Source organism: Chiroxiphia lanceolata, chromosome 5 (genome assembly GCF_009829145.1).
Source record: "Chiroxiphia lanceolata isolate bChiLan1 chromosome 5, bChiLan1.pri, whole genome shotgun sequence".
Taxonomy (NCBI): Eukaryota; Metazoa; Chordata; class Aves; order Passeriformes; family Pipridae; genus Chiroxiphia; species Chiroxiphia lanceolata.
In genome coordinates, this window is record NC_045641.1 from 15,266,321 (window position 1) to 15,291,315 (window position 24,995).

General features: G+C 37.7%; 1 protein-coding gene across 12 annotated transcripts in view; it reads left to right on the forward strand.

Annotated features, from left to right (window-relative positions):
* Nucleotides 1-24,995, forward strand: part of KIF21A (kinesin family member 21A) — an 87,867-nt gene that overhangs the window by 23,818 nt on the left and 39,054 nt on the right. For all 12 annotated transcript variants that reach the window (XM_032688378.1, XM_032688381.1, XM_032688387.1 and 9 more), the window contains exons 2-10: nucleotides 8,609-8,831; nucleotides 10,122-10,304; nucleotides 13,204-13,353; nucleotides 14,043-14,177; nucleotides 17,241-17,408; nucleotides 18,831-18,946; nucleotides 22,684-22,879; nucleotides 23,695-23,884; nucleotides 24,578-24,641. In XM_032688378.1, the coding sequence (XP_032544269.1) occupies nucleotides 8,609-8,831; nucleotides 10,122-10,304; nucleotides 13,204-13,353; nucleotides 14,043-14,177; nucleotides 17,241-17,408; nucleotides 18,831-18,946; nucleotides 22,684-22,879; nucleotides 23,695-23,884; nucleotides 24,578-24,641 (1,425 nt within the window). The remainder of the gene's footprint in view (nucleotides 1-8,608; nucleotides 8,832-10,121; nucleotides 10,305-13,203; nucleotides 13,354-14,042; nucleotides 14,178-17,240; nucleotides 17,409-18,830; nucleotides 18,947-22,683; nucleotides 22,880-23,694; nucleotides 23,885-24,577; nucleotides 24,642-24,995) is intronic.

Below are 24,995 nucleotides of genomic sequence, written 5' to 3' on the forward strand. Positions count from 1 at the left end.
TTTGTTATTGTCAGTGCTAGTGCTTGATGTGAAACACTACCAGTGAATTGAAGATGGTATTTCATATTTCTATGCATTAGTCATAAAAGCTAAAACATATTTTTCAATAGAAACCTTTAACTTAGAAAAAGCAAGTGCACTCCTGTAAGAGAGACAGATTTAATGCACAGTTTAAGGCAGTCCTCCTGTCCTTCATTTGCTTTTTGGATATTGGACTAGGTATATAAATATACCTGGAGCACAGCCATCAAATTGCAGACTGGTTGAATCCCCTGGCAACCTACAGCTTTAGTGACTTGGAACACTCATCCAAACCCAGAGCCACAGGTGGCTCCGCTTCCTTGTTGTAAATTTTTTGGTTGCAGTTTCCCTTGGTTGTGTATGTCCTGTGTTGGCTCAGAAGACATTTCTTTGATTTCTGATGAGCCTTTGGAGATGTTAGGTTTCCCAGACCACCTGGGGAAGAAACCTGTTGTTTGTGTCTGAATCAGGTGTTTGGGATGTCTCTGCTGTTCTGTCAGCTGTGGGGCGATTTCCAGAAGTATAAGCAGATGAAAAGTTGGAAGTGTACGTAGGGTTTTCTAAGACTAGATGCTACCTCTTAAAATAAAAACTGAAATGAGCTAGCACATTCTGGAGTTTCTTTTTGTTCTCTTATTTTAAAGGTGATAAATATTCCAAGGAATTATATTTTCAGAGTTAGTCCTTAAAGGAGAAGTAGCCAGTGAATGACTACTTTTTCAGCGTATGTTCATGTAAACTGTACAATGTGGTGTCCAGACCTTGAGCTAAGGCTGACCACATTAGTAGTATAGCTGAGCACTGTGTTCCACTGTGCACCAGCAATGCTTATTTATGCTTCTTACTCCCTGATGGGGAGAGGCTGTTGCTTCAGGCTAATTAGCTACATGGAGATCCGATGTCTGTAGTCCCTTTCAGCCCCAGAGTATGTTTGACCCTTCCAGCACTGAAGCATGTTTGACCCCTGATTGCTGTGACTCAGGTCTCTATTCTGCCACTTCATGGCACAATGGAGGTGTGCCTGCATTCCTATATGGTATGAAATTAATTTAGAACTTTACTTTTACTTAACTCCTTGTTTCATTTCTTGCTCATAAATAATAAATACTTTGTTTTAGTTCATAAATTATACTTTGCTGCATTTGCTTATATCTCATTTTATCTAAGATATTGGATTATTATTCTAGCTTTCTGAGAGTGGTGAGGCATATAACAATAGATGTTGATAAGAAAACTAAGGCAAGTAGCATAGTAGGACAATTTAAAAAAATCTGTTTGCCTTTGGCATTGAAAACAACATTTCTGTTTAGTTCTACTCAAACTGCACTTGGATTTGGAGGTGTGCCCATTCTGTGCTTGGCAGGCACGTGGAAGCTTATGGTAATACTGCTTTTCCATCACAGATGACCTTGTCTTGAACTAGAAATAAACAAGGCCAGTACAAATCCTGAAACACAGTTCTCCCTTCTCTCTTTCTCTCAAAAGTCAAATTGTTCTCAAAAGCTGTGGATTTCTTTGCTCACTAGAGAGTAAACTACTCCATGAGAAACCACATGAAGGAGCTTTGGATAAAAGCATTCATTCATGTTATGAAGAAAAATGTTGGAGGTCATCTAGATCTGCTGGAAGTTCTGTTAGCCCTCCTGTGGGAGGTGGTGTGAGGAAGGGAGCATGTGGGGCAGTAGGAATTCTTGAGAGAGCAGGCCTGGGTGTTTTCCCTTTGCGTTTTCTTTTCTTGGCAAAAGCACAGGACTGTCCCTGTCAGTGTGAGGATGCCATCTGTGTTGCACAGCCTGCTAGGCTGTTACAGAATTGCACAAGAATTAATTTGAAATCATACTGCTAAACTGTGTCCTGGCTGGCTGTAGTGGCTGCCCGGAGATGCAGCTATTGTACGGCACTTCAGGAACCAAGGGAGAGCAGCAGCCTGTGGAACTGCCTCATCCTGGCACTGCAAATGTCATCTCCAGCATGAACAGCTAATGGGGAGATGAGCTGACCAGACACAAGCTACTGAAAAGGGTAATTGTTTTATGAAATTAAATTTGCCTGTAAAAATAAAAAAAAATAGCTGAAGAAGTAGAGTTTGAGCGTAGAGGAGGGGAACTGGACAAATCTAATTATGACAGTGGTATATTTCCTCAATTTAATTTAATTCCAGTTTTCCATTTGCTGTCTTCTCATTAAGTGCAAACTGGAAGTGACAGTCTGCAGCACTGAAACAAAATATTCTGTGCATATATTTTTGAATAGGAAAATTTTTTTTTGTTTGCAGTAAAATAAGTTAGCTATTGAAAATGTAATATCAGAGCCCATTTGGTCATTTAGTGCCTGATTTTGCTGGATGTTTATATTAAGGGTTTAGTGGTCATGTTTCATGGCTACGCATAGTTTGAAGGAATGCTATACCTTTTTGTAAGTAACTTAATAGGACTTTGGAATAAAATCTGGACCATGTAGGTCCTGCTTAAGCTTTTGCCACAGTCCTTACTGCATTTTTTTATGTCCAAGACCTATCCAGGAGGTTTTATCCTCTGGTGTTGCCAAACTTGTATCAAGATACCTACTTTACGTACCTGAAAGTTTCTTGGTATCTAAAGGCAAGCATTAGTGGATGTGCAAAACATCTGCCTCACTTGTGCTTGCCAGGAGGTGTAAGTTTAGGCCGAGTAATGCCTGGACTCTGCCTATCTTCTGTGGGCTCTGGGCACACATACCTGCTGGCAGGACTGAGCTCAGTCCTAGAGCATGGCAGCTTTAGAGAAACACTGATGGGAGCCGTGCCCAAATCTTATGTAAGAGTGATTGAGTTACAGTTGCAGCAAGGTAGTGTCGTTGCCCTGGCTGGGTGACTGGTGTGTGCCTGTGCCTCTTGCAGGGGAAGCAGCAGGTTCAAGGGTGGGAGCTGACCCATGGAAGGGGGAAAAGACTTGGCGATGTGCTGGGTGGCCAATTGCTGCAGCTCGGTTGCTGAGCTGTGTCTTGTGTGATCACTGCAACTTTTACATCTGTAGTTGCATGTCCTTTTTACTTCTTGATACCAGTAAGTGTAATCAGTGATCGATACCAGAACTGTACTGTTAAGTGATACTACTGCACAGAAACTCTGTGGGTGATAGTTGCTCGTGGGAGCCTAGAGGTTTGTTCCTGCACCCTTTTTGATGTGTTAACAAGAGGTAAACCAGGGATTTGTCATATGCCAGACCTTCTTATATCCTTAAAACTCATTGCATTCAGATGCTATCACTGTGTCTTTTGGAGGTGCTGCTATTTATAGAGCAAGATTCCACTGTGTGCTAGCAAAAATACTGAAAAGTTTATGCATATCAGATGTCTTGGAGATGAAATCTGTTCAGTTTCTTTACTCCTTGCTTGCTGTGAAGTGAGATTAATGGGAGTGATTTGATGAGCATAAATGGAATAGAAGGATGAAGGAATTCTGATGCTGAAGTAAGGGCAGGAAAGTGTTTTCTTTTCTTTTGGACAGCATTTTTTTGTTTGTTTCCCAGTTTATATTGCCTGCTATGCTTCAGTAAATATTTTATTAGGTGCTTCTGGATTTAATATTTCATATACCCACATGTGAAACTTAATTGTGTGAAATTTAATAGGCTTAGTGTAGTAAGAGAAGCATTGAAGAGCCCTGGGTTTACAGGTTAACTGTTTCTTGCTCAGCACAACACGTGGTTTGAATTCATGCTTTTCTGAGCAGGGGGAAACCAGCCCTTTCCCCATGGAGTTTTTTAATGAAAAAGAACTTTACATGGGACTTCAGAGTAATCTTTCCTTTCCAATGCACAGCTTCTGGATAGTCACTGCTATCTGAAAGATTAACCTGTGATTAGTTTTTTTCCAGTTTTCTTTCTGTAAAACAATAATTTGATGCTTTGCCTTTTGAGATCACTCTTAAAAGTTCTCGTGTTCTTATTGCTATTCTGTAGAGGTGCCGAGAAGGCATGTGGTAAACATTTTGATTATTAGCTTTTGTTAGAGTAATATTTGCAGTTCTTCACATGGAGATGCAAAATTAAAATATTGCTGGTCTCATTTAGTGTACTAAACGAGATTAAGGGGTGACTTAATCATAGATGGACCGAGATTGCTGGGTTAGAATTAGGTATTGGAGAGGTTCTTAAATGAAGAGGCACAGAGGTAAAATTGTTTAGTAGTTGAAAAGGGATATGTGTGTATGTATATCTATCTATATCCTTATATATCCAGATAGTTTATTTCTAGGGATGAAAAATTGTCCCAGTGATTTAAATATATATTATTTATATAAATAACTAAGAGAAGATGCTTTTCAAAGAGATATTATGATATTATCTAGTTTAAACAGGAATCAATTCTGTAAGGTCTGATGTCTGGCGTAACACAGGGTATTGACCTGATGATGGCTGTAGTCCCTGAACTATATTATCTGAGTCTGTTGTAGCTGACAATACTTTTAGCAGAGACATTATGCCCCTGTTCTGCTGAGGGATTAGTTCCAGTACAATACAGTGCATTACTGTGCAACTGCTGGCTGGTTTAGCACTCTCTAATTTGACAACTTGTCTCAGTGTGCTGAGGCAGGAGAGATTTAGGGGATTAAGTTTCATGTGTGTGGCCTGGAGGTGCTGCAAACTACACATAAACAAGTATTGGGTGTGTTCATGCTTTGGAGAGGAGAGGGAAGGATGTAAAGCACAATGTTGTTTGGGAAGTTGCCACATCTAAGGAGATGTGATTGGAAATAGGTAGAAAACACCTGATAGTATACAATTAAGCGAGTAGCCTGAAAAACAGGTGAGGTGGGGCCATGTAGAAGACAAAATGGTGAAGTCAAATAGGTCTTGGAGAAAAATCTCTGTGGCAGACTGCCAGACTGCAAGCTGGGCAAGGAGAGATGACCAAAATGAACTCTTTAACATTTTTAAAGCTTGGGTGCTGCCTACTTTGCTGACAGAAGTGACCACATTAAGGCATGAGAGTGCAAAAGGTTTGGCTGTAAGCAGAAGGAAAAACTCACTTTCCCAATTGATCTGTGGGGTGGAGGGGGAGGAAATGTTCCTATAGCCAGTGCTGGAGCAGAATCTGACTTGCATGAGGACTGTTATTTGCCGGGCCACACCTTCGGTACAAACAGTAAGACTTTGAGAGCCCTGAGGTTCAGGTAATCCACTCACACTGCTCGTAAATGGCCAGAAATCAGATTGAAGGGGAGGCATCTGTTGCTTTCTCATTTAAGGTCATCATATTAGCTTGGTGCTAAACTTATCAAGAGAGCTGTGTAGACTTCAGAGCATGAAGTATCCCTTGAGCAGACCTCAGGTTAGGTGATTAAAATCTCTTGTCTGTACATCCTTTCTTGGGGAAGGTGTCTTTCAAACCTGATGCAGCCATGATTTTTCTCTGGTTGCTCTCTCCCAGGTACCTGGCAGAGTGGGACATTGTGTAAGAGTAATCACAAAAGGAGAAGGGCTATCTCTGGGCTGAAGCTTCCCTGATGTGTCGAGTCTTGCTTTGTTTTTCCTTTGTGCTAAGTGCGCTTGCTGTTGTGCAGGGTTTTGTAGCAGCAGAGCTCTGGGAGGTGCTGCCTGGCTGCAAGGCAGGGACCTAGCTGGGACGATTCTCATGGGAAGTCTCTGCAGGGCGACATCGAAACTGCTCACTTTACAGTGCTGTCATCACTGTAATAATTACCATGCAAATCATTGATATTTTAGGCATGCTGTTCCTCTTTGTGGTCACTCTGAACCTTTACTTAGCAGGAGAAAGGAGAAATTTATTCGGCACCTGTCATAATTGAATCTGTTCCTCAGTGTAGAAACTTAATTCATTTTTGTAAGCGTAGAATAAAAACATATGAAGAAAAACTTATTTTTTTTTTAAAGTTGTCAACTTCATTCTGCAAGTTAGTGGTAAAAGCCCTTTCTTAAGTCGAGGGAAGTTGGATTTCTGGAATGCTTGATTTTTGGAAATGTGTTTTCCATCTAGACTTTTGGAAAAGGTCTTCCTTGGCTTTCTTGCACTGTAAAACAATGACATACCTCTGGAGTTCTAAAAGCCCTCAGAATTTATTCTTGTAAGGACAATTGATGGCCTTTGTACTGTCTGCACTGGATGATTAGTGAAAGAATAAGAGTGCTTAGTCTGAAAAAGAAGCTTGCCCTCTGACTGATTTCACGGCATTAAAAGAAAACAGTAGAATAACCTACCGAGTTGGCATTTTCCAAATATTGTTTTAGGCAGCATGCTACAGTGTTTTATTTGCTCAACTTTCCAGTTGTGTAGAATGCTTTTAGAAAAGATATATGATTGATTTCTCTTTAAAGACTTTCTACCTAGAAATAAAAGCTATTTTATTACCAAAAGTTCCTTAATTTAGAAGGAAGTTAATGTATTACGAGCTTCTGTACATATTAATCAGATTTTGTGTTTAGTATTCACAGGTGCTAGTGGATCAAGTTTGTTGTTATTGGAGGAGTCATGTAAATCCTGAATTACTTTTAGCATTCTTATTTCATTTAAAGAAAAAACTCTTATGATAATGGTGTAATTAGAGAGAATGTCTGTGACTATATTACACACTTTGTGTCCTTAAATGCAAATTTCATTTTACACATAATATGATCTTTCCTTTAATGAAATTTTTCAAAGGTTTACTTGATTTCTGCTCCACTCTAGACGGTATGCTGACAAGGGTGGTACCTCCTGATCATAAATGAACTTTCCATAATGGAATTAATGTGTGGAAAACCTTATAAATAAATTATGGTTAATCTCTAGTGTCACACATTGGAATATAATGAAACCCTTAGAATAAAAAAATATGAAAAATACTCCTGACAGCAATGCACATCCCTGGATGAATGAAAAATTCAGAATCTGCAATAAAAAGAGGATATATAATGTTTTGTGATTTTTTTCTTTGAAGTAGGATATTTCTAACTTGATCTAAAGTGTACGTGTGCTGATGTAATTTCAGTTAGTCTGCAGCAGTCCACTTTAGAGCCGTTGGAGACTTGGTCTCTCTGCATCAGCAGGTGTTGGCACGGTCACAGTAGATCAGCAGGTAGCTTTGGGCCCTTATGCTCCCATTAGATTTTGGAACAAGTTTTGTGTGTTTGGAGTCAAGCATTTTGGCTTAGTTTCCTCTGAACGGGGTGTAAATTGTGCACACTGGAACTGCTGTGTGATCCAAACCAACTCGTGATAAGTGAAGATGTTGGGGAATTTGCTTCAAGACAGCACAGCTACTCTAAAATGTGGAATATGAGATAAATATGTACCTTTAAAGTATACTCTGCATAGATCTTTGATACTGTGTAACTAAAAGTAGCCACATTGAAGTAAACATAGGTACTTGAAGCTTTATATAATTGGATAATCTATATAAAATATTTCATGATTTTGTTTGTATGTAGCTGTACTGCTGATGTTTTATCACCCTTACTATAGCCTTCTTTGTCCTGTCTTTTAATCTGCACACATCTGCACACATTTGGTGTGGGGTGGGGTTTTTTTGTGTGTTTGGTTCTTTTTTTTGTGTGGTTTTTTTTTTTTTTTGTTTGGGTGATTTTTTTGGGGTTTTTTTTTGGGGATTTTGGGGCGTTTTTTTGTGCTGCTTTGGGAACTTGGAAATACTTTAAAAAAAAAGGTAGTTTTGTAAACAAATTGTTAGTTAATTACAGCTAGAATAATGTGTTATGTAAGCCAGAGTTTTCCTGTTGATAGTTAATCATTAAACCAATTGAATCACAAACTTCCACAGTCATTATTAGTCATGAGACAGACATGAATTCAATTTTGATGAGACTGCAAGAGTGTGAAGAATGCAGAGGAATTAATAAAATGATATACAAAGTCCAAGGTAGCTATATTCTACAAAGTATTTTGTCAGAAACAAAACAAACTGAAATAAAAGCTGAAATTTGTCTCAGTCTTACCTTTAGAACTTGTTAGATATTGTTCTTCTTTTTTTTTTTTTTGTCTGAAGATATGCTTCTTCACTGAAACCAAACATTTCACAGAAGTATTCTGGCTGTGACAAAGCTCCTTTCCTGTCAAAGGGAAAGAAGAAATGTGAGCCTTCTCCTTGCTGTCATAGTTCTCATAGCAGGGAGGTTTTCATTTAACATGACATGTAGGCTTTGGGGGGTCCCTGCTCTCAAACCGCTATTTAAAATATCCTATATTTTTTCACATTTATCTTGCTTATAAAAAAACTCCCATAACATTAAAATTTCTGGTTTTATGGTGAAAGCATGAAGAAGAAAGATAAAACTAAAAAGCTTGATTTGAAACCAGTTATGAAAGTTACTCTTCAGTAATGTATAGTATACATACAGAAATATTAAGAATTTGAGGCAACTTGAAGTAGGTGAACCTTCAGAAAAAATGTTATTTGCATGGGCAGTTTTGTGGCTGGGGTTCTGATACAGTCAGTTCTGTGGCTCAGACAACTGGAAACCTCCTGGCTTGGTGAAAAATTCTGATTTTTCAGCCAGTAAGGACTTCTTCTCCTCTCTTATTTTTATTGTTTGTGTATTCCTTTTTTGATGATGAGAATCTCTAATAGTTCTTTTTATCTCCTCCAAAACAGAATTAGACCACAGCTAGCCAAAGAGAAGATTGAAGGATGCCATATTTGTACATCTGTCACACCTGGTGAACCTCAAGTGTTCTTGGGAAAAGATAAGGCCTTCACTTTTGATTATGTCTTTAACATTGACTCGCAGCAAGAAGAGATCTATATACAGTGTATAGAAAAGCTGATTGAAGGCTGCTTTGAAGGCTATAATGCCACTGTCTTTGCTTACGGCCAGGTAAGCTTTATAATTTTATTTCGAAGTGTTAATTTTGGAATAAATAGTTTCTTGCAACTGATTTTCTCTTAAATTTTGAAGTACATGAATCTGTTTTTTAACATCTTGGATTTATTTTCAGTGAGTTATCCTGTAGGAGACTCGTTAGGATTTTATATAGATTCTATGTAAACTGGCAGTGAAAACACAGAATGTATATAGGCAGTAGATCTGAAATTAATAGTAATGGTGAAAATAGTATCAGTCCATATAATTCCTACATTCACCTCAATGCAGCAATACAAATTATTGACTTAATCAGTTGACATTTAGAGATATGTTGTAATGAGATTCTTTTCTGAACAACTGTCCAACCCTCTGCATTTCCACACATTTTTGGGAATAGGAGCTTTTTAAAAATAGATCCTGTGGAACTTTGGGTTACATTGTTTGTTTGTTTGTGGGCAAAACAAACAGATTCAGATTCCAAAGTCAGAAAACTTTTCATAGAGAACACACCCTCTTAGTACACTTAGCACACATTTGACTTCTCAAAGCTGAGCACAGTGTAGAGAATGTGTTACTGTCTTCTGAATATTCCTTTAGGAATCAATTGCATAAAATTAGGTCTTGCATGCTGAATTTTCACCACTGTTGAATGTCACATCTAAAGTTAGCTAAGTGAAGTCTAATCCTAGTGAAACAAAGCAGTTTGCAGATCCAGTTTAGCAGATTATGTTCAGCTGTGTGATCCTATCTTTGTCTTAGACTTGACCCACTAATTAAGTGAAAACATAACACTACCTTGTCTTCTATAGGACTTCACATTTAATTAAATTAATTTCCCAGTGAAGATTCTTTCAGTATAAAGTGAGAACAATGGGAATATAATACCTGAGATATTCCGATGTGGTAATTAAGTGAGTAATTTGATCTGTTTCAGTAAAAAATTGCAAATACCACTTCTGCCTCCAAAATGCATTTAATTAACAGCCTTGGTTGAAAACATTAACTCATCTTTTGACCTCAGAGATGATAGCTCAAGGCTGATAAAAGCTGCTTAGGGGAAGTTTACAGGGGAAAGGTTATGAAAGATTGAACTGGTCTCTCCCTTCTTGTATGTGATCTGTGGATAAACAGTAGAGTTGGTCCAAATTCTGCTGTTCATCCATTTTTCAAAATGACCCATTGTTGTGTGTGTCAATATTGTAAAGATGAGAGACTGATCTAGCATTAGTGTTCACAAACTGCATTTCTGTGATGATTTGGTGCTATTTGTGCATTCTAGTGACTACTCCTTTTTCAAATTAGACAGGTGCTGGCAAAACATACACCATGGGCACTGGATTTGATGTCAACATAACAGAAGAGGAACAAGGCATTATATCACGTGCTGTTAAGCACCTTTTCAGATGTATTGAAGAAAAGAAACAAGGTGCTATTAAACAAGGACTTCCACCTCCAGATTTTAAAGTGAACGCACAGTTCTTAGAGGTAAATATGATCTGTGTTTGTGGGTGTAACTTTGTGGGTTTTTTAGAATACCAGTTAAATATTTTCTGGTTTCTTCTTTTACATTTTTTTCTTACAAGATGTTTTGAATTAATCTTCAAGTTTTCAAAAAGAAATTTTATAGGGTTTGCTTCAGCTCTTCAGTTTATGAAAAAGAGCCTTTTCATCTTTTTCCAGTTATTTTCATACTTCCCTTTATAGCATTATTTTGAAGCACAGAAATAGTTATGTTAGTCATAACTTATCCTTTTCTGTAGCATGCCTTTGTTTGTATGGCCTGTTGTCCAAGCTTGTTTGTAATTCTTTGCAAAACCTTAAAGCAAGAAACTATAAAAAAAACCCCTCAATTATACTTTGTGGCTTTGAATAGTGACCATGCTTTGCCTGCTTTTGCCACTTTGCCATAGATTTCTTTAGCTTACAAAATCTGTTCAGGAGGCTTATATTTCTTTCACCAAAGAAGAAATCTAGCATGAAAATACTTCCTTCTGCAGTTCCCGTTAGTTTAGGATTGGGTCACTATTCTAGTAGTGACACTTTTGTGTCACTATGCTCTTTTTCCTTAGGCCCAGAGAAAACCCTGTTCAGTGCTGTGACAAAACTGTTCCCCTTGTGTTTGGTTATAGACACAGTTACTGGTAAAGAGGCTGTAACATCTGTGATCTTTCCAGCTGCTGTGATCTGCAGCAGCTGTTGGTTTAAGTCTTGTAGTGTCTTTATGCTACGTCTCCTGACTGTGGAACTACATTTTAAATTGATTGATTTGGGTGTAACACATTTACATTCACTACCAAGCTGCAAAATCTGATACTTTAGGCACATGGACAGGAAGAATCAATTTAAGGAAGAGCAGGTGTAAATATGTATTGCTTAGTTCAGTATTTATGATTTTATCTACTTTAGGGGTGGAAAAACTCCATTTTTATTTTACCAAAGAGAAAATCTGTTGGTTTTATTACTTTTGAAGTAAATTAAGTCCTTTAGTCATGTGTTCCTATGACTGTTCTAAAGATTAACAAGCTGGCAGTAGTTTTGCACTGGTATAGGTTTGTCACTGCTAACCTTAAGCAGAACTCTGTTGGTCTGGCTAATGTTTGCCTAGAGAGAGTTGGGTTGAGAACGTGCTATGGGAATGCTCTGCTCTTCTGTTTTTACATCAGGGAGCTGCAGCTTTGCTTCTGCTTAGGCAGCTGCAACATGAGTAGCATAAGGAATAGTAACCAATGTGGTTTCTGAATTTATTATGAGTTTTGACATAACATTACAAATGTGGCTGACTCCCAAAATACAGAGCAGTAATTAAATGCTACAGTGGGAATGGTATGAAAAATTGTGGTCATTACCACGTATTTCAGATGAAATGTGCATACTGAAACCTGTCTTATCTAATTTAGAGAAAGGTTAAATGATGTATATAATATTTTTCTCCCTTAACAAAATGTCATTTTTGTTGGTAGATTTTTTTTATTCTACTGAGGTTAAATTAGAACTTTCCCAGAAAGAGCTTTTTCTGATTAGTTAGGTATTACACACTACTCTTGTATCAGAAAGTGTCCTCTTCCTCCCATCCTATCTACCATTAGAGCTGAATTGCATAAACTATAATTTACTGATTGAACAAGTTGAAGCAAGATTGTATTTTTGAATAACTTTGAAGTCTTACAGCTGGATAACTCTAGGGAACAGTGGCTTTTGTTTGCTACTTTCTTGCCTTTCTTTAGTTTGCTACAGTCTGCCTCCCTTAATTCCTTGCTTTCCTGCTTTTTCAAAAGATAGGCATATGCAGTCCCATGCAATTGCAGGTGCATTATCAGGATCTCTAAACTGTGGCATAAGTTTGTTTGCACTTATCAAGATAAAACATTGGTAAGAAGGTTCCTGCTTTGAATTCCATGCTTAATAATTAAATACAATTCCTTTTTCAATATGTAAAGGATTAAAAGCATCACATTCACAAATGCCGAGCCTTTTCTTCTCAGGTAAGACTTCTTGCTTGTGAGAGGAGAAAGTGACTGTCAGTGTATGAGAAAGTACCCTGGGTGAATACAGATCTATTGTGATGGTTCTCTAACTTTTACCTAATGATTTTCATCAGGAATTGAATTAGTCTGACCTGAGCTCTGCTGAAGTGAGTTGGTATAACTAAATTAAAGACTGGAAATGTTTCAGTGTACATCAGCAGAGACCTGAACCATGAGATTCCCAGTGGGATAGTGCTTTGTTTTTCCCCCGATATCTTCAATTGGATCTAAACACCTTTTGTAAAACTAAGAACATTCTTATGTAGTACAAAAGCCCTGCTCAAGAAGCTATGCCATAGTATTTTTGGACTGCTGCTTGATTGTTTTTTAAGAAGCAGGTTGCACAAAAACAATTATACATCAAATTCCTTTGAGAGCAGGAAGAGTTTAGCTAAGAGAGACGTAGAATTATTAAGGTGTGAGAGAGGATATGAGGAAAGGTGTGATGGCAGGGAGAGCAAGTGCAGTGAGTTGGAAATGTTTGGAGGAGGGTGCGGTCAACTGAATCAAAAGAAAAGCCCAAGGTCAAATCTACCACAGAAACCACTACCAGTCTAGTTCTGCTGGCATCGAGTATCTTCCCTTCCCTGGTCCCACAGAAGAATTACCTCTCAGATTTGGCAACATGGAGGAATTTACTGCTTTTTTGGGTGGCATAATAGAAAGTTGTGTGGATCACTTAATTTGCAGCTGCTCTTGTTAATGTGTTGTTCTTGTAAGTTTGGATGTTTCACAGCATCCTTTTTTTGGGAGCTGAGACATTTGGATTTTTATGTCTTTTGGTATGTGCCATGCACAGATTTGTTAGTGTTTGGAAGAATTCCTTCCTAAAGTGATATTTTTTTTTTCCTTCTCCTCAGCTTTACAATGAAGAAATTCTTGATCTGTTTGATACTACACGTGATATTGATGCAAAGAATAAAAAATCAAATATTAAAATACATGAAGATTCAGCAGGAGGAATTTATACAGTGGGTGTTACAACCCGAACTGTGAATGGAGAATCGGAGGTGATAATTGAAAATAAATTACTCTGTAGCATACCAAATACATTCTAAAAATGTTGTCTTTATGTTTTGATGGGCATTTAAAAATAGAGGTTATGCTTGCTAGTATCTGCCTCTTGGACAATTTAAATGTGAAACCTAGCTAAATTTTTTATTTTCTTAATTTCTGTAGTCTTAAATCTGGTAAGTGTCTGATATTAAGTGCATGCTACATTCATTTAAAGCTAGGAATAGGCTTTCGTTAATAATATAGTTCTGCTGGGAGAGAAAATTTTGGCCATGTAGTAAATCTGATCTTCCAGATCTTATATATGTTACTTTTCCTTACTGATATGAAATAAACTGCTGTTCATATGCATTGCAAATCTTAATACAAATGTTACTGTATCCATGTTTTTTATATAAAAGGTACAAAAACCATACATCTGTTGCTACAGGTCAATGAAGATAGCTGTGTTACTACCAGGGGACAGTAAAAAGAGACGTACAAAGATATAAGGATTTTCTTTCAGGAATCCCAGAAAATACTTCTAGTTTGCTTATTTAAGAATCTTTGTGCTTTTTTGGCCTGAAGGAACTGAATTAATAGTAAAGAGAAAAGGTTTAATTGTATATCTGAAACAATAAGTGTTATAGGAACACGTTTTCTTTAACCAGCAAGCAATGCAATGTACTTCTTGTCTGTTTTCTAGATGATGCAGTGCTTGAAGCTGGGAGCTTTGTCTCGAACCACCGCCAGCACTCAGATGAATGTTCAGAGCTCACGGTCACATGCTATCTTTACTATACACTTATGTCAAACCAGAGTCTGTCCTGCATTTAATGCTGTATGTATTTTTTTCTGTTATTTAACTTATCTTTAGTAGCCATTTTTCAAAATGGGGAAAATTTTGGCAGCCACTGCTATTTGAATTGCGCTTAATAAGGATGCTACAGTCATCATAATGCTTGATGAATTTGCTAAGCATTATAATAATTTGATTTAATCTGTGCATATGTAACCATCCTCTAGCCAGAGGCAACCATAAACTGCAGCCTCTTACATGAACCTGCCTATTTTCCTCTAGCATTTTCTACAGTCTTTTGTTGCGACATACACAAGCGAGAAAGTTAAAATGTAATTTGTCTTTAATTGGGAAAGCACTTTTAAGTGTCTTAGCAGTTAGTGGGTTTAAACGTGCAGTCAGCTAACTGAACTGCTTGGATATTTCAGAGTAAGTTTTTTGTTGATATCCAATAAGGCACAAGTTGAAAAGCTTTAAATTCCAAGCCTTAGTGTATTTATTTTAGATAGATATATATTTGGGGTGCAGGTGTTCTGTTAAGTCTATGTGCTTAGCTTGAAATTTAAATTATGAATGAACATGGTGCTGTTCTGTAGAAGTTGTTAGTTGCTCTTTGTGTATCTTGTAAAGAGGAAAGTTCTGAATAAATCCACATTACTGAAAACTATGGTATCTTCAGGGGGACTTGATTATTCTTAAGGTAACAAAATATTAAAATATTAAATAATGTCTAGCTTGCATTTTACCCATAGGCATGTGGAACAGTGAACTGGATTTTCAGTTCTTCTTGGTGGGGTTGCCTTTTTTTTTAATACTACAAATAATCATTTGCGGGCAAAATGAGGGTCCCTTCCTGGTCCTTTGTGGTATGTAGACCTGCTTTATACACGTGCTAAAAACACTTCTTCCTGCTTTCCATGCTGAAACTGTGGATCTGGTGGTGTGGTCAGCTGTCTTCACTCGGGAGGAACTGACATCACACTCAGAGCCCAGACAGGGCACCTCAGTCACTGTGTGGTGACACTGTCTGCTTGGAGGTTTTTGCTGAAAACTGTCTATGGAGAGTGAGATAAGTCATCTTGGAGCCTCATTTCTCGGAGGCTGTTGGCACAGCAGTCCCTTGTGCTGATGCACTCGCAGCCTTCCACATCAACTGAGCCACTTGCAGCACTGTTGCCTCGCTCTGCCTTTTTTCTTACAGAGGCTTGTGTTAGAGGAATAGGTAGCCACCTTCTGCCTTATGTCAAACTGTTTTGTTTCTCCTTTACTTGGAAGATATGCACAAGATAATTTGACTCCCCGGAGCTATGCCTTTCTATATCCTTAATCTGTGAAGACGGCACCCTCTTCTTTCCCTGTGGAGTTTAGGAGAGTAGATGATAGACCTGATGTTGACCTCTGAACACTCCTAGAATCTAAATTAATACAAGCTATTATTGGGTGGTCAGGGTAGATGTAGCTCAAGTTTCTGTAGACAAGAGTTTTGGGAGACCTTTGTTACCAGGGCAACGCAGTTTCTCGTTCTCGGATGACAGCGCTGGCTGTGTCCCTTCTGTGCGTAGTGGCTGGTGCCCAGTGCTGGCAGGCAGCCAGGGCTGCAGTGCACAGTCACGCTGCTCCTTGAGCTCTGTTCACGTAATCCATGCTTCTTAGAAGTTTCTAGATGTACATTTCACTTGCTAAATAAACGAGAGTGACAGGGTGCATTAATCATTACTTTGAGGGCTGGGAGTGAGAGTCAGGGTAAACGTCAGAATAACAGAAATAATGATTTCTGGTCTTGTGGAAGTAGCACAATTCCTGTTCTCTTCTGTAACTGGCTAAAGGAGGCCACTTTAGAAGCATGAAATATTTCACTACCATGAGAATGGTTTGGTCTGCAGAGACCTGCATTATCCCTTGCAGTAGTGAAGGGAGCCATGGGCTAGCTGAGCAAGACCATTGCCACAGAATGAATACCTGAGGGTTTGTGGTTTTGTTTTGATTTTTTTTTTTTAAACAAAACCCAGAAAAATCTGCCTTACTGTGATAGAAATTCCTAATAAAGCTTGTTATTTGGGCTGTGAGAGTATGTTATAAATCTGTACACTCATTACATGCTTATTACGTGACACCATGACAAGTTAGTAGAAGTTGCCCTGCATTGGATATCTTACCAGAAAGGCCAAGAAGTGAGTGATTTAAAGATTTTTCTTATTGTCGCTTTCCTGACAACAAATCTAACTACACTTAGAGTAAAATAAAACTCCACAGTATATGGTACAGCTACACTAATCGGCAGGAAAAAAGTTTGGGATTATCTAATGAAAAAGGATAATTTTGTTGCTGTGCTTTGGGACATGAAGTGGAAAGAGGCTGAGGCTATGGTACCTGCCCCTAGTGCAGTGTGTTCCTGGGGAGACTCCCTGGAGCCTCTCCTGGAGTGCCAGTCATTACAGCTTACCTGGGGGAGGAAGGTGGAAGAGAGAAAGGAACCTTTTCTTCCTCCTGTGTTCCTCCTGCTGTCCTTATTTTCTGGTCAAATCAGAAGTGCTAGTGGAATACTGACTGCTAGGAAAAAATGCCATTAAAAATGGCTTCAAACAATAATTCCTAAAGTAAGTTGAAGAATCACGCCCCAGGAAAGCTGATGATGGGGTTTAGAGTGGTATAAAATCAAAATATCTTTCAGTTATTTGGCAGGTTTATGAACTAAGTGGCTCTGGTAATTTTTTGGGGTAATAATGTAATTAAGGTTTTGGTTTTTTTAAATCAGTTTCCTTTGACAATTGATGCAAGACTTGCATTTCTAAGGGGAACAAAGTTTGTTGCCCACCTTGCTGCAGACTTGTATACTTCAATGTATGTATCCCCCCATTTCTACATCAAGTATGAGCTACCACTGTTTCTTGAAGTAATTTGTATTCACATGCATCTAGAGCTGGGTCTTCAAGAATGTTAGTATATAGATTAAAATGGAGATAGTATTTTGAAACATACTGTTGTTAGAATGAATTAGGAGATGGTCATGACAAAGAGGTAGTCTTGTAATTAATTGTTGACTGAACTTTGCAAATGTTAATACGAAAGATCTTACCAAGCCTTATGGGTTCTCCTTTACTTCAGGATAATGCCACTGATAACAGGATAATATCTGAATCTTCTGAGATGAATGAATATGAAACTCTTACTGCCAAGTTTCATTTTGTCGATCTGGCGGGATCTGAAAGGTTAAAGCGAACAGGAGCTACAGGAGAAAGGGCAAAAGAAGGCATTTCCATCAACTGTGGACTAGTAAGACTATACAAATATACAACATAGTGTAAAACAACCCTAGGCAAAACACTTTGAAGTAGGAATAAAATTTATAATTTATAGCATCACTATTTTTTTCTTGTCTATGTACTGGCTCTCTATAGTTTTTTATTAACTGTAATAAATGTTTTACTTAACATTTACTGAACTGCACTGAAAAGTAGAGCTGGTTAATTATCAGTGATTATAGATATCAGTGATATCAGAGATTATAGTTTCATTCCTTTCTTTTGAGCTGTTTGGCTGTGTGGAGGCTCTGTGCAATTCTCTTTTTAAGACACAAAATACATGTCTATTTTATATGTGAAAACATATCTTTTGTTCTGGGCTAGTGTGCAGTACCAGTGAGGTATTCTGTAATTAGAACTTGCATAGTGATTCTCTTGCCATCATGACAGTTGTTATTTTCTGTAGTTATTCTGCTTATATTATATGGAAGAGAAAGAGAATTCAGTTCAATTTCATTATTAACATAAGCACAAAGCCAACAGGAATTCAGTGATTTAGATGACATAGATGTATCCTTAACAAATAGGATACAAAATGCATGAAGGTGAAAATCAGTGTGATAAAAATATTATATGGTCGCAAAACTTTAATTTACAGTGAAGTCCAGCCCTCAGTTTTGTGAAACAGACTGAGAGTGCTTTAAACCCTTAAAAACAAGCAGCCACAGCATGGGGTGTGCCTGCAGTTCTCCAGCTGCTGGGCACAGCCAGACCATTCCCAGTCCAAGAACTGGCAGGACAGGGCGCCACCTGGAGCCATGTTTTTCAGTTTGGCAAATGAGTGAAGTGTGTGCAGTTGCACATTAAAAATAATTCCACAGCCAAATGCTAGCTTGTTTATAAACATGAATTAGACCCTCTTAGCAATGAAACAGGATGGTCACGGACTACATAATTTCAAGCCTCAAATGCTTACATCTTCAGACATTTTTTATTTAATATCTGTAGAGGTAGTATATTCTGAGTTTTTTCATATAAATGCCCCATATTTTATTCTAAATGTAGCATAAAACAGATGGATAAAATTAATTTGTAGCCCCTGCTAGAAATAGAGATCAACTTTTATCATCATAAAAAGTAAATGTTTGTTAGATATGAAGTATTTCTAACTTCAGTTTGTGACTGAGATATCAATAGACAGTGCATAAAATTGTGCTAAACACTTAACATTTGCAGGTACTAGCCTGCAAGTCATCTGATGCACTGTTGATAACACAGAAGTTTCTACATGTCTACTGTAAAATGTAAAAATCTTCAGAAACATTTTTATCTTAACTTCCATGAGTATATTCATTTTCTCACAATATGCTGACCCTGGTTTATACTGTTTTTGAAATAAAACTACTCAGGAACTGATTCTGACTTCTGCATTACATGATTTGGTGTCTTATAGCTGGCACTTGGCAATGTAATAAGTGCATTGGGAGATAAAAGTAAGAAGGCAACTCATGTACCATACAGAGATTCAAAGCTTACAAGGCTGCTTCAAGACTCTCTTGGGGGAAACAGGTATGAAAACTGGAACACTTTATGTATTTTATTGTGAATGAGCATGAATGAGTTTATAATCTTCAGAAAGTAAAATAAACATTAAATAACAACAAAAATAGCCACTGGAGGAAGGTTCTGAAGATAAATTGCTGTCGTGACAGAAATGTTGTCAATGCAGGGGAAGAGATTTTCAAAGAGGATTTTTGCTTTGTTCTTTTCAGTGCTGTTATAATTTTACTAGATATGAGGCTTTGAGGCACTTAGAACTTACCGTTTCCAGACATGTTCTTTCCATGAAGACATCTTTAGATTGTAGATAGTATAAATGGTAAATTTTGTTTACAGCATATTTTAAAGCTGTGATGAGTTTCTGATTTAGAGTTGTGGGTGATTTTGGTCTTTGGTTTTGTTTTGTTTTTTTTGTAAGTGTATTGTTTGCTCTGACTGCCATGCACAGGAACTTGGAGTCAGCTTGCCACTGGCACTGCCATCTCTTCAAAGGTTATATATTTCAAGCCATGGTGTATCTGTCCAGTTATTTGATGTTGGTTTGTAGCCTAATAAAAACAAACTAGCGTATCACCAGGGTTGTTGGTATGAACCTGTCTTTATATATTCTCCATATATACAATGAAGAGAAGTTATGGCTTATGAAGGGTTTATCTAAGAAAGCATGGACAAATTTATAAATAATAATACAAATTTTGTATCTGTAATGTTAACATGTCCAAATACAAGAACGACCATAGCTGAGTATATTTTGGTAGGGTAAGTATTCTTATTGCTCTATGTGATTCAATATGCCTCATATTTAGGAGGGTAGGCAGTTTTCTGGGCATTTCACAAAGGAATACGGAGAAGTGGAAGGAAATTCTTAAATCGTTGCTCTGGTCTTCAGAGAGAGAACTTTAATAACACCTTGAAGCACTGCAGTGTGAGGAAAAGCAGAGCCACACAAAATAAGTAAAATAAAGGCTAGAATTTTCAGAAGTATATAAGGGCAAAAGAAACTCAAGAATTATGAAAAAAATCAGCAGAAAGCAAGAGCATAGCTCTTCTGCTTCACTAAATTTTATGTCAAATACACCAGCTAGTGAGCATTTTTTCAAACCACTTCTAAAATCTCACTTTGTGGAAGCATTATTTGACTCCAAAATATTTTCTTATTTTACAGCTCAGCTGCTCCCCCTCCTGTTCTTCAGGAGAAATTGCAGAGTTTAGTGTACCGTGGTGTCGGGTTTAACCCCGACCACCAGCCAAACCCCACACAGCTGCTTGCTCACTACCCCTGGTGGGATGGAGGAGAAAATTGGGAGGGTAAAAGTTGAGGGTTTGAGATAGTTTACTAGATAAAGCAAAGGTCATGTATGCAAGCAAAGCAAAACAAGAGAATCACTCACCACTTCCCATGGGCAGGCAGGTATTCAGCCATCCCCAGGAAATTAGGGCTTCAGCCTGTGTAGTGGTGGCTTGGGAAGACAAACATCATCACTCTGAATGTCCCCCTCTTCCTCCTTCTTCCTCCACCTTTATAAGCTGAGAATGATGCCGTATGGTCTGGAATATCCCTTGGGTCAGTTGGGGTCAGCTGTCCTGGCTGTGTCCCTTCCAACTCCTTGTGCATCCCCAGCCTCCTTGCTGGTGAAAAGTGTGCAAGCACTGCTCAGCAGTAACTGAAACATATCTGCATTAAGGACGCGTAGTAGGTGATTTCAACACAAGTCCAAAACAGCACATACCAGCTACTATGAAGAATATCAGGTCTTTCCCAGACCAAACCAGCACAAATGTACAGATAGCAAATGCTACCCCAGAACATTTTTGATGATAGTTGTGTATTTTCTTTCTGTTTCTTTGTGACTGATGTTAAATGTGTGGATGCTCCCCTCCCCTTATTTTTTATGTACGTGAGACTTTTCAAATCAGCACATTGCTGTTGAGGAAGAGGGTTTATGTATATATATACACACATAAACACATTTTGCGTGGTTTCTTATCCCTGCTTTGGCAACCAAAATGTGTGACAAACTAAATTTTAACAAATATGCAGTTTTTCTTCTGGGGAATCATATTTAGATTTCTTTTAGCCTGTTCTGCAGCCTTCCAAATTCCACCCTAGGTATTACAGTCCAGATTACTGTTTCTCTCTTTAAAAATATGTATCAAAAATGCACTAGTAGTGATTTGGGTTAGACTGTAGTAAGTCCTGAGTTAACAATGATAAAAGCATTGTATCACTGTACTAGTCTCACCATAATCCTCATTTTAAGTATAATGCTGTAACAGTTCTGAAGCAGCATTTAAATATTAATGTTTCTTGAATTATTCAATAAAGAATATAGAGCATTGGTGTTTTAAAAGGAATTTTATAGTGTATAATATGAAAAATAAGAACTTTCATAACTTCAGGAGCTGGGAGAGCAGTTTAAAGAAGTGATAAAATAAAGGGAGTAGAACAGCTTTAAGAAATCCTGATCCATTACACAATTCAGATAGGAAAGTGGAGTTCAAGTTGTTCAGTTTTCAAGATGGAGACATAGCAGAACCAGTCCTCTGAGGTGTAGAAATGTGAACTCATTCTCAACTGAAGACAGAAGTATTCCTCATGTCAGAATTAAAAAATTGTTCTTAATCCTGCATACTCTTGTCTTGAGGACTAAACTCAGTTTGGAGAACTGACAAAAGATACCAGCAAGGGCTGAGGAAGAATTGCTGAAACTGAATGTTTTTTTTAGTCTCAGGCTACTTACTCTTTCTAGTTTAGTTTCCCAGTGGGTGTGGTGAGGGGAACTGTTTGCCTCACAGAGGGTTGCAGGGATTCATTTGTTTATCACAGTCTAAAATTATAGAAAGTGAAGATCAGAATCTTGTCTGCCTGATGTAGATATTGCTCATTTGCCCTGGAGACAGTGCACTTTTCCTAATGCTTAACCTAAGCTGTGATATACAATGGAGAAGCAAGCTCCTTTAAAGCCTGGAGGGACATACTCAGTCCATCAAATGCAGATGTTTAACCCTGTCTCTTGAGAATTTAGGCCATGTATGCACCTTCAGAGTGATCTGCAACTAGAATTCTGGTTCTGACCCCTCTAGGCTGTTTTCATCTAATGTGAAGTGAGTATGTTTCAGAGAGTGTGAGAAGGGACCTATTAGATGATGAAACCACGTGGTTGGAATGAAAAATTGTTCTGCTTTTTTTCTGCTTTTGTCCCACCTGAAGTAGACAATAGGTACATCAGGCATATATGGACACCCAAGAGGAGCATTTGGGCAACCTGCAGATGAAGTAGGTAGGCACCTCAGGAATTACAACAGGCAGTCCTGATGGTGGCATGGTCCAAATCACTGTATAGGAATTTATGTGAAAACACATATTGGGTGTTTTCAGCACAAATCCAAAACATAGCCTGCACTAGCTACTGTGAAGAAAATACCCCAACCCAAACCAGCACAAATGTACAGATAGCAAATGCTACCCCAGAACATTTTCAGTGATACTTGTATATATTCTTTGTGCCTCCTTCTGACTGATGTTAAATGTGTGGAACACTTCATGACCTAGTATCTCCTACGCTATGCTAGGGTGATGCAAGATGTAATAGTGGTGACCTTTGTGGTTCACAGTCTGCTGTGAGTTAGATCAAGAAATATTTTCACAAATGTTACGAAGTTGCTATTCTTGTTTCACCTTCTACCTCAAGACCTGTTGGCTTCTCTCTGTTGTGTAATGCTGACTTGTGTTTTTTAACTTCCAGTCAAACCCTCATGATAGCATGTGTAAGCCCTTCAGATCGAGACTTCATGGAAACTTTGAACACATTGAAGTATGCCAATCGGGCACGGAACATCAAGAACAAGGTGATGGTTAATCAGGATAGGGCTAGTCAGCAAATAAATGCTTTGCGCAGTGAGATTGCACGGCTACAGATGGAACTCATGGAGTACAAAACAGTAAGTTTGCCCTCTTAGGATTTCTTCTGCTTTAAAATGCTTATAATTTCACAGCTTGTTTTTCTGTTGACTACTTCCACTTCATACACGTTTGAATACCAACCTTGACGTAAACAACACTTCTAATTCCAGTGATTACCAGATATTTTTAGAAAACTTAGATTATGTCCCCAAAGAAAAGATACATCAGCAAATGCCAATGGTGTTAACAGATGCTGCATGCTGTTTGCATTTTGAGAGGCAAAAATTGACCTTGCCATGTTCAACAATGAGAAACAATCACCTCCAAAGCAAAAATGACCACAACTTAGACTGATGTGTTAAGTGAATGTGTACAGTTCCTCTGTATTGCTTTTGAAAACTTACTAGATAGCTAAAACAATGTGTTTTAAAAATAAAGTTTTATATAAGGAAAATACTCATGCTACACAATGTTTTATTTCTTCCTGAAAGTTTAAACAAATAATGGTTTCTGCAATAAATGTTACCAAAGAGTGTTGTACTCCTTTGTTATTCTTGAGATAGTGTCCTGATTTGATAGAGTTGTCTTCTCATTTCTTAACCTCTTCAAGAACTTGTATTTCAGACTAAGATGGAGTTACACAGGACCCAAATGCTAAGGTGTTGTCCAACCACCAATGTTTTGAAAACTATCCATTTATCAATGTTCTGAACTTTATGAGAGAAGATTATCTTTTGCTCTGAGCATCTATTTAGAATTTCAAATAATCTGTGGATTGCCTTTACTAAGTTAAAATTTTGTCACATGTAGGTCAGCCCGTTACTGGTAATAAAATACTTTTACTTTCTTAAAGGGTAAAAGGATTATAGATGAAGAAGGTGTTGAAAGCATCAATGACATGTTTCATGAAAATGCGATGCTGCAAACAGAAAACAACAATCTGCGTGTTAGAATTAAAGCAATGCAAGAGACTATTGACGCACTTAGAGCCAGAATAACGCAGCTTATGAGTGATCAGGCCAACCAAGTGCTAGCCAGAACAGGTATGCTGTGGGTGTGATGTGTGTAAACTGCTTCATAAGTTCATGAACTTTAATCCAGTATATGCACTTGCTTCATGGATCCCTTGGAATGAAGTGATGCCTTTGTATCAGTAATGTAGGTCCTGCTTTGGCAGGAATAGGCCCTCATGTGATTATTTCTTCTGTTTCTGGAGATTTCTGTTAGTAGTTTGGTACCCTGATTTGACCATTCATTTAGAACTACGAGCAACATGAGATATGACATAATACCTTTGGATAGGAATTATTTATATGCTTAACCCCATATGAACTTACATATTTTGCTTTGGATGAGGACCTAAACAAAGATGGGTGAATGTTGGCTTGCTTGTCACCTCATAGAATAATCAACCAATTGTTCTTTTTGTGCATGGTTTGTCAGGTTACTTTTGATTTATACATTGTTAAAATGTGCTAATGTGGCAAACAAATGAAATAGAAAAGGTTAATGGGTAATCACATGATGATCATATGACAGAGGAACCAAAGACTTAATTCAGTTTAAGCAGGAAAGATATTATACAAATCAGATAAGATCTTAATGTGTAACCCATGTGACTGTTTATCTTTGCTGGTACCTTGTGCCTAGTGGCTGTATTCAGATATTTATATTGTTACCATCCTTCCTTAATCTTTCTCTTCTCCTCATTACCTGTTTCTCTCTGTCCTTCAAAGGAGAAGGAAATGAAGAAATTAGCAACATGATTCATAATTATATCAAGGAAATTGAAGATCTCAGGTATTTGCCTAAATATTTGAATAACTTTTATTAAAAATAAACCCAAAACACTTGAAGTGCTAGCAAGTAAATGCTTCACCTGTTTTGCTCTGTGGGGATTACTTTAGTAAAGTGGTCCTTCAGCTTCTAAGACCATCTTGTTCTTGGCTACAAAAATGTAAAATGTTAAAGATGAAACAGACAATAGAAATGAGACTAAGATGTTGCCTAAATAATGATGATGACTTGATATTGTTGCACAAAGGACAGCAAAACTTGGAACAATTATTTAATAACTTTATAACCTTGTGTATAAATGATAGTACTGAGAAATTATGTGTAATTTAATGTTAAAAAAGGCCCCTGCTTTCATTT